This window comes from Onychomys torridus, chromosome 22 (assembly GCF_903995425.1).
Source record: "Onychomys torridus chromosome 22, mOncTor1.1, whole genome shotgun sequence".
Classification (NCBI taxonomy): Eukaryota; Metazoa; Chordata; class Mammalia; order Rodentia; family Cricetidae; genus Onychomys; species Onychomys torridus.
This window is the reverse complement of record NC_050464.1, coordinates 7800365-7810382: the sequence shown is the minus strand read 5'-3', so window position 1 is coordinate 7810382 and position 10018 is coordinate 7800365. Positions and strand designations below refer to the sequence as shown.

The 10018-nt window shown below is 43.8% G+C and overlaps 1 protein-coding gene across 1 annotated transcript in view; it reads left to right on the top strand.

Annotated features, from left to right (window-relative positions):
- Positions 1-913: 913 nt before the first annotated feature.
- Cyth3 (cytohesin 3) overlaps positions 914-10018 on the top strand; it is a 97773-nt gene continuing 88668 nt past the window's right edge. The window contains exon 1 of the mRNA XM_036171603.1: positions 914-1119. Coding sequence (XP_036027496.1) covers positions 1086-1119 — 34 coding nt within the window. The 5' untranslated portion in view covers positions 914-1085. The remainder of the gene's footprint in view (positions 1120-10018) is intronic.

The following is a 10018-nucleotide window of genomic DNA, read 5'->3' as shown; positions in this document are numbered from 1 at the left end:
CTCTGAGTTTGAGGCCAGGATGGTCTGTCTACAAAGACAGTTCCAGGACAGAGAAACCCTGTCTCAATTTTTAAATTTTATTTTATGTGTTTTGCCTGTATGTATATATGTGCACCACAAGCATGTCTGGTGCTTGTGGAGGCAAGAAAGTTTGTCAGATTCCCTGGAACTGGAGTTACAGATGTTTGTGTGCCCCTATGTAGGTGCTAGGAATCAAACCAAAGTGATCCCGAAAAACAGCCAGTGCTCTTAATCGCTGAGCCGAGCCATCTCTCCAGTTTCTTATTCTTTTTAAAACTTTTATTTTCTTTTTAATTAGGTATATGTCTGTGTGTGGATTATATGCATGTGAGTGCAGGTGCCATTGGAGGCCAGAGTATTGAATTATTTTTGGAGCTGGCGTTACAGGGGGTTCTGAGTTTCCCCATGTGAGTGCTGGGAACCAAACTCTGGTCCTCTTCAAGAGCAGCAAGTGATCTTAACAGCAAAACTATGTCCTCACACAATTACTTGTGTATATGTAATATGTGGACGCTCACGCATGCTTAGGTCACAGTAAAACTTTATAGTGCGTTCTCTCCTTCTACCTTTATATGGGGGGCCAGTTGAGCCTTCACTTCTAGATCTTTTCCCACTCACCTACTCCGTGCACACGCGAGTAGCAACTCTAGCCACCTGGTTTTGTAGAGTGGGGCGTTCCTGTGCCCCTAATTGACCCATCTTCGTCTCCAGGATGCCCTAGAGTGGGAGAATGGAGGTTTGAGGGTTGGTGCTGCTCTGCAGGATCCAGGTCTCTGGGCTAGCAGTTACAGCAGCTGCTGCAAGGCCGGGCGGGAGTTGGAGGGCGGGACCGCTCGGCGTCGAGGCCCCGCCTACACCGGCAAGAGGGGCGTGACTTTATGTCACGTGACTGCACTCGAGCAGTGGGCCCCTCCCGGCCCTCCGAGGAGGCCCGGCTGCGACCCGGGCCGCGCGCGCTGAGGAGCTACACGGATCTCCTCGCGGCCGCTTCTCCTAGTCCCGGCTTTCAGCCCAGTCGCTCCCGGCGGCTCCGGGCTCGCCGGCTGGCGGGGAGTGGCCTCAAGATGGACGAAGGCGGTGGCGGTGAGGGCGGCAGCGGTGAGTGATGGAGGTGTGGCTCGCTCGCTGGGCGGCCCTGAGGCCGGGGGTCGCGCTGTGGAGAGCACAGGCTGGAGGCGTGGAGCCGGGTGTGGGGTAGGGTGGCGGCGACCGTGGGGAGGTGTGCGGGGTGAGGCCAAGGCGCAGGCTTCGCAGCCCTGGTGAGAGGACATGTCGGAGACCGCGGGGTCGTCCCCCAGAGCGGTCGCGGGTCGCGGGTTCGAGGCCGGGGTCTCCGCGGCGCAGCTCCAGGTCTTCTTTCCGAGATGGGGGCACATTGCGGGGCGACCTTCCCAGCGTCTCTTCGCCAAGGGCGTCCACGCCCTCCCGAGCCCAGCTGTTTCTGACGGGCCCCGCTCCTTTTCAGCTCTCCTCAGGTGTCTGGAGCTAGGGAGCTCGTGGGAAATAATGGGGAGGGGAAAGTTTTCAATTAGGGTCCATCGAGGGAGAGGGGAAGGTTGGAAATCATGACCACGTCTCTGGTTTTTAGATCGAAAGTGTTCACTGCGAAGAGCTTAAACAAGAGGGACAGGCAGCTCGAGTCCGGGTCTGAGCATGCATTTTTTATCAAATTGAAAAAAAATGCTACGGGGTAGGGAGAGGTGTAAAAATAAAGAGGGGAATAAATAGCTCAGTGATAGAATCCATGTCTAGCATGCCCAAGGCCCTGGGTTTGATCTCCAACACTACCAAAAGGAAAATATAATAAGAAATTATGGGATCAGGTGGGATCCCTTTAAAGCCAGCACGGCTCTCAGACTCCAGGACAGGTGCTTGTGACATACACCTTTTCAGAAGTGGGTTATCAGTTCTCGGTGTTGCTCAGGCTGTTTGTGCCTTAAGTTCCATCCTGCTGCAAATGTGCTGTTGGTTGTAAACTACTCAGTGGAATACAAATTATTGTTGTGTCATCTTGTGAATTTGGAGTTTCAAAATAGCAAGATTCTCCGTATGTGGAGTGGATTGTTGGTTGAGAAAGTGAAGGGTTAAGTACTCCTCATTTTTAGCCAAATACCCCAAGTTGAAGCTGTATGAACTTTGAGTAACGATCTTCCTTTTTGCTGACAGAATGATCAGAATCCCATGTAATAAGGGAGTGTTTAGGGGGAAAAAGTCTTAATTACAGGCTGCTGGAGCAGCTGCCGGTAAGAATCAGCAGTATGGAAGGCTTCCCAGTGAAGTGGTTAATCAAGGTGCCTTCTAGAATTCCAGAGCTTCTCACATTTTTTTTCCTCCCCTGGAAGAAACGAGGTGGCTGGGCTGGTAGGAAGTTGGCACCCCTCGTGGCATTTGCCAAGTTCAGTTCTCATAGTAAAAGCCAGGGGTAGCACAGTGGTACCGAGTGGGTGTTTTGTTTATGAAAAGAAGGAACCCAGTTACAAACCCTCCTACATACCGGCTGCCGGTCTGGAGGTATTAGACTCTGTGGATTCCTTGCCTTTCGCCTATATCACACTTTGACATAGTAGTTTGGAAAAGACAGTGGCAATATTTAGACATTTGATATTGAAATCCAGGAAGCTAGCCGGTTTGGCGATTACTTTGTGGTGCTCCAGATTCTGGGAGTGCACAAATGCAAATATTTGAAGGTAAAAGCCAGCTACAAAGGGAAAAAACTTAGAAGCCAATGTGTTTTAGCAGTTTATAGGATTTGGGAATTATAATAAAGGACGATATTTATATCAAAAGGGCTTAAGACTATCCCTGGGCTATTGAGATCTCTTCTGGGACTATATCCCAGAGAAACACTCTTAAAATTAAAAAAGATTATTACATTCAATGACACTGCATTCCATGGTAAAAAGTAAAAAAAATGAGAAACAGTAATGCCCGTCAGGTAAGATTACTTTGACGAGACATTAAAAATAAGTAATTAAGGGTTCTGCTGTCAAGACAGTCTGACAGCTGGGCACATGGTGGAAGGAGAGAACCCACTCCCACAAGTTGTCTTCTGACCTCTGTAGGCAAGCAGCAAGCTTGCACAAACACAGAATTTTTAAAAAGTTACCAAGAACAAGTAGTTATTTTATACATTCTGGTCTAGACAATGTAAACACTGGTAGCATTTTGGATTTTTCTTTTATATTTCCCAGGTTTCCTGAATAAGAATACATGCATTACTTTCAAATTTGAAAAAAAAACCCTCAGCTTATGAAAGATGTGGATATTTTAAATGACAGTATCATTTAATTCACCTTCCTGGAATATTCGACAATGAAAAGATTTATTGATATTTGTTTCTATCGAAATGCCAGACAACGTTCTAGGAGATAGAAAACAACTTTTTAACTTTCATTAATTTGACTTGTCAAAATCTTTCCTCCTTATAGTGTGGAAAGACAGGCATAGTTTTGGCAATCTTAGAGTATTTAATTTTGAACCAAATGAGAATCTTTCACAATTTTGAAATGTGAGTCATTATATACTTATTGTATGAACTTGATAGGCTTCTATATAACTCTTCAGCGATAGAGGTTTGAAGTTAGCATACAGTTCCTTGTAGTAATCTCATTTCCATTTTCAAAAACTGCTTTGCTTTGAAAAAAATTGATTTTTTAAAATCGGCCCTTTGATAAAACTATTTCAGTCACCAGGGAGTTAAAGCATAGCATTATTTGGCATATTATTAGAGTATAGGAGAGACCTTTAATCTGCATCTGAGAAGTCTGTTTCAGCTTGCTTAGAAAATATAAGTTAAATTTATTCAAATAGTAGTTATAGTGGAGACTGAGGATAATTTAAAAGATCTATTATTCGTGTGTTGGTCAGGTAAAAAGGACTTCAGAAATTGATTACTACTTGAGTTTTTATAATTGAACTTTTGGTCCAGGCTTTAATTATTTGTTCTTTGCAATGCACAATAAGGAAAGGATGGCGTATGAATGGCTGGAAGGCCGTTAAAAGAAGGAGCAAGTGGGGTACAAGATTACAAGAACACATTGTTCCTTGTAATGTGTGCAGAGTGTAGTTAAGGGATTTTTACTTCCTTTGGCTGTTGGTGCCTTTCAGATGTTCTAGAACAGTTCTTGAACTAGGCCTCTACTTAGAAAGTAGCTGGCTACAGTTGGCTCCTTGCTGCCACCTGACCCATGTTTCTGAATGTGCCGTTGGGGCAGATGAAGTGGTGGGTGTGAGTTGTACCCACTGCATTCCCATCTGTGTGGGTGCTGATGCAGTCTGTGCTCAAGCGCACTCAAGTTCAGGATACTCAAATAGGAAAGTAAAGCTAGCTGGAGATCCCAACTTTCACCTGTTTGGCCCGTGCAAAGCCCGAAGTTTGAAAACGGAGTGTTGGTAAGGCCATTTTAGCCTTTGCTGGTGGCAGTGTACATTAGTCACAGCTCTTGAAAAGGCTTCATGTACTCTGGGTCCTGGTGGCTCGGCTCTGTTTCTTGCCCTTCCCTCCTGCAGGTGCATTTCCTAGACTCTTGGGGAGTGGTCTAGCAGGGCTGGGTTTGGTAGGTGAGAGCTTTTGAGGGAGACTAGGGGCAGAAAGAGAAGAAATGGTTTTCCTGTAACTGTTCTGCCTCAGGCTCTTCCTCTAGGCTTCGGTTCCTGCCATAGGGTCTCTGCTCTTCTAATCCTGTGCTTCCTAGCCCCCAAGCTCTGGAAATGCCTTCTGCCTTCAGCCTTCCAACAGAAGGGAGAGCTTGTGGCTCCTCCTGGTCTCTGGGTTGTCTTACTGTTTCCTGTTTTTCTATCACATGAGTAACAAATCCCCTACACCAGTTTCCCTCTGCTTTAGATCCCTAAAGAGATGCCTGTTTTCCTCTTTAGACCCTGATGTCAACTGGAGTAATGGGGAGTAGCTTTTAAAATCACACCTTAAATCCTCAGACTCAACAATGGAGTTCCAGGATTTAACGTGGAGATACAGTACATTTGTACCTTTTTTTCCAAGACAGATTTTCTCTGTGTAGCCCTGGCTGTCCTGGAACTCACTCTCTAGACCAGGCTGGCCTCGAACTCATAGAGATCCACCTGCCTCTGCCTCCCTAATGCTGGGACTAGAGGAGTGCCCCGCCGCCACCACTGGGTATATTTGTACTTGCTTAACATGGGGATACATTTGTACTTGTGTGAGGCAATAAAGGCAGAAGATTATTCATTGCCCTAAATGTCCATCAGCAAGAGACTTGGGAGAGTAACCCTTCTAGAGGGAATGGTGAGGTTACAAAGTTGAGGAAAGAGGCAAATGAGTTGATACAGAAAGAACTCCATGATGTTTTATTAAGTTACAAAAGCACAGTAGGAAAATAGGCATTGTGTGCTAGTTTCTGGTTTTTTTTTTTTTTTTTTTTTTTTTTAAGGAAGTGCTTGAATACGAATGAACATTTTCTGGAAGGTTAAACAAGGAACTGAGAACAATGATCACCTGTTTAGAGAGGTTGATGAATTGAAGTGGTGAGGAAATGCTTCTTATTTCTTGAAATTGGATAAAGTTGAAATAAGTCTGTCTTCACCTTTGCTAAAATTAGAAAACAAGTTTCATGGAAGAACAATATGCTGTGCTGGTCAGAAAACACCCTTTTTTGTTTGGCACAGTGGATGCCTGTAATCTTTGCACTTGAAGACTGGAGTGGGTGTGTGGTGGGGCTTGCAGTGAGTTTAAGTCCAGCCAGAACTACACAGTAGGTTCTAAGGACAGCCTGGACTACAGAGTAAAGCCTTCTTTAAAAAAAATTTTTTTTAAGATTTATTTATTTTATTTACAAGTGCTCTATCTGCATGTACACCTTTATGCCAGAAAAGGGCATCAGATCTTACTACAGGTGGTTGTGAGCCACAGTGTGAATTGAACTCAGGACCTTTGGAAGAGCAGCCAGTGCTCTTAACCTCTGAGCCATCTCTCCAGCCCCATAAAGCCTTCTTAAAACAAAAACAAATCATCCCTACAAAGCCAAGTGTGATGCACCTTTAATCCCAGTACAGAAGGCAGAGGCAAGTGGATTTCTGTGAGTGCGTTTGAGGTCAGCCTCATCTATATAGTGAGTTCCAGGACAGCCAGGGCTATGTAGAGAGACCTTGTCTCAAAAACAAAACAAATCAACTCCCCCCAAAAAACTAAATGCCAAAACCAAAACAAATAAAATACAAACCTACCCCTACAAGAGAAAGGAAAACACCCCCTTTTACAAAGAGATATCTCAAAACCACTTTTTTTGGAGGAAATTTACATAAGATATTTATTAAGTATAGTATGTTCTCTCTGTGCATTCATTGTATTTATAGGAAACTAGTAACCGCTCTACTTCTGAGAGCTTAAGTAGTGGATGGGATAGATGCTTTTAGAGTATCCAGAGAGCATGCTGTAGCAGTGATTGAGATATTGATATGGTCCCTATCAAGTGGCAATCCCTAGGCTTGGCACAAGGGTTGTCATCATGAGTAAGGCAGGTGAATTTCCTGTGTTTATGGAGCTTATGTTTGCATGGGGAGACAGATTTAAAAGGAAAACAGATCTCTAAAATAACCACAAATTATTCTAAATGTGTTGAAAGAGACCAAGAGGCGACAAGGAAGGTGTTGGAGGTGGGGCATGGAAGTGGTGGGGAAGGTGGAAGAAACCTCTTGGCCTGGACAGCTTCTTGGAGGAAGGACTCCTTCTGGTACAGCCTGTAGGGCTGGTGATCCAGGCAGAGCCTTGTGTGTGGCTTGGAGCAACTGGCAGCAGATTTCACTTGCAGTGCAGGAAGCCATTTCAAACAAGGTAACAACATTAGATTTATCTTTCAATAATTTTAGCTAATGTTTATATAATGCTCTTTGTCGGGTCCTGTCTCCTGTGGTTTACATATCTTATTTACTTTTCCAAGAATTACCAGCTACAGATAGAAAAATGGAGGGAGAGGGAAGCTAAGTAGTTTGCTTAAATTTCACAGCAGGTAAGTGGTGGAGCCATGACTTACTTGTATCTGTGTTCTTGTCAGAGTCTATAGTCTTTGTTTGGTTGGTTTTCTGGGTCAAGCTCTCCCTATGTAGTTTTGGCTGGCTTGAAATTCTCTGTGTAGACCATGCTGGTCTTGATCCCCTGCCTCTGTCCCTCAACTGCTGGGATTAAAGACATGTGCTACCACACCTGCCTTGAGACTATATTCTTAGCCATTGTTCACTTTACTTTTTAAGAAAGGTATTCCTGGGTCCCTAGTGAAGAATGGGTTAGAGGAAGAATAGAGGGTATGGGGACAACAATGAGGAAGTTGTAGTGGTCAAGGTGATAGTTAGAGGAGCTTGCTGGATTGGGAAGTAGTGGTAAAAGGAGATGGAAAAACATATGTGACTTGTCTCTATTAAAACTACCAGTGTAGTGGTGCTCTGGAAGCAGAGGCAGGCAGACCTTTGTGAGTTCCAGCCAGCTTGGTCCACATAGTGAGACTCTGACTCAAAACAGACAAACTAGCAAGCACTATGCATAATGTCCCGTGGCTCAGAATTAGTATAATAGCTGTTGACAGTGTGTGGTATGATTTTAGGTATTATTGCAAATAAGTCCTTCCATCTCAGTCTGTAGCAGAGGCTTGTCCTCTGTCTCAATTTACAGCAATGTCATTCTCCTGGTTGCTGCAGCCCAACTTCAGGTGCTATCTTTCACTTCTCTGCCTTATAACACCTTCCCCACCCAGATCCCTATCATCCTTGTTTACAGTACAGCCAGAGTATGTTCCACTGATCACAGTCTGCCTACAAGCTTTGCCTGTCAAAGGTTCAGGTTCAGAAAGGATGCTCTGTAGGTTTTGTGGGCCACATGCAGTCTATCAGAATCTTCCTCCTCCTCCACTTTTAACAATTCTTTAGTGTGTGTGTGTGTGTGTGTATACGTATATATATATATATATATATATATATATATATATATATATATATATACATATATATATATATACACATATATATGCACACACACATATATACTAATTTATATACTTTGATATATGCTAAATCAAAAAAATCCATTTGTTCTCCTTGACCCCTTTGAGTTTTTTTTTTTTTTTTTTTTTGGGCAAGTTCTTACTGTATATGCCTGGCAGCCTGGCTGTCTTGGAACAGAGACCCTTCTGCTACCTCCCAAATGCTGGGTAAATTAAAGGCATTTGCCACCACATCTGGCCCTTGTATGGTCCATTGACTTTTTCAAAAAAAGTTTTTTTTTTTTTGTTTTCGTTTTTAATTTATGTGTATATGTGTCTGTAGAGGCCAGAAAAGAGTATTAGATTTTTCAGAAGTGGAGTTATAGGTGGTTGTGAGCCTCTTGACGTGGGGTCTGGGAACTGAACTCGGGTCTTCTGCAAGAGCAGCCAGTGCTCTTAGCGGCCTTGCCATCATCTTCCCATCTCACTCCAATTACACTTACCAATCTCTTTGCTAGGTACACCCCTGCCTCAGGACCTTTGCCTGCCCCAAGGCCTTGTACCCTAGCTGCACCTGATGCCTTCCTGATTTCATTCAGGATTTTGTGATTGCACTGTCTCCTAACCACTGAGGCCCCCCTTAGACAGCCTATTCAGAACAGCACCCCGATGTCCTCTTTCCCTTTTCTCAGCTTCCTTTTTCCAGTTCCATTTCTCTTAGCTCCTAGCACCCCTTGCCACTGTGTATTTGTTCATTGTTTACTTCTTTTCTCATATATAAGTTCTAGCCAGGCATGGTAGCATATGCCTTTAATCTGAGCCCTTGGGAATTTCAGGCAGAAAGATTGCTATCAGTTTAAAAACAGTCAGGGCTACATAGTGAGATCCTGTATCAAAAAAACAAAAAAGTTGTATGAATGCAGAGATATTATCTGTTGCTATGCCTTTAAGATCTAAAATATAGGTCTGTGTGTCTGTGCACATCAGGTCCTTGGTAAAAATTATTTTGGTATGGTCTGTGTGTCTATATTGCATGTCTGTGTAGAAGCCAGTAGTTGATGTCAGATGTTTTTCACTCATACACATAAATCAACACATACACATTTAAAAAAGATAGAACTATACGAGGGCTCCCCACCTTATCCGTTAAAAAATTTATTTTTATTTTATGTTTGTGTTTGTGTGTTTATCTGTATATCATATACATGCAGTGCCCACAGAGGCCAGTAGGGGCACAATTTCACCTGGGATTGGAGTTACAGATGGTTGTGAGCCATGTGAGTGCTGGAATTTGAACCCAGGTCTTCTGGAAGAGCAGCCAGTGCTTTTAACTGCTGAGCCACCTCTTCAGCCCCTCGTATTATCTTTTGAGAAAGTTGCTCACTGAACACAGGGCTCACCAGTTGGCTGTGGAGCTCCTGCAATTTGCCTGCCACCAACTTCCCAGCACTAAGCCTGCAGATGTACAGGATCATGCCCAACTTTTATATGGGTGCCTGGCATCTGAACTGGAGGTATTCACTCTTCTGCAGCAGGCACTTCAGTGCTGAACCCTCTCCTAGTTCTCAGTAAATACTTTCAAATCAGTTGTGGTTACAGGTATGTAGCAAGCTCTGGTCCTATTCTCTATCATTTTCTGTGGGTTAAAAGCAGTGGTTAAAATTTGCTGTGGGGCCCTGTGGTGTGTTTTTCATGTTTAGATATTGGCGTGTATTTATGTAAGTCTCTCCTTTTTAATGATAAAACTGTTGTCAACTGTATGGATGTTTGGCAGCTTGCATGTCAATGTAAGATGACCCATATAATGGTATATAGACTCATAGATCTTGTTTCTTTTAACTTCTCTCACATTCTGTCTTTGTCCTGTGCTGAACTCTGACATGTTGATTCTCCACTGATGTGGTTACAGACAACACTGAGATGAGCTCTGCAGGCTTGTCTCTCCATAAATGTGTGAGGCTTCCTGGGTCTGTTGTTGGCGTGGATGTCACTGCTTATAGGCCTGCTTTCAGTTTTCCTAGATTCCAACAGATTGTCTTCTCATTTGGAGC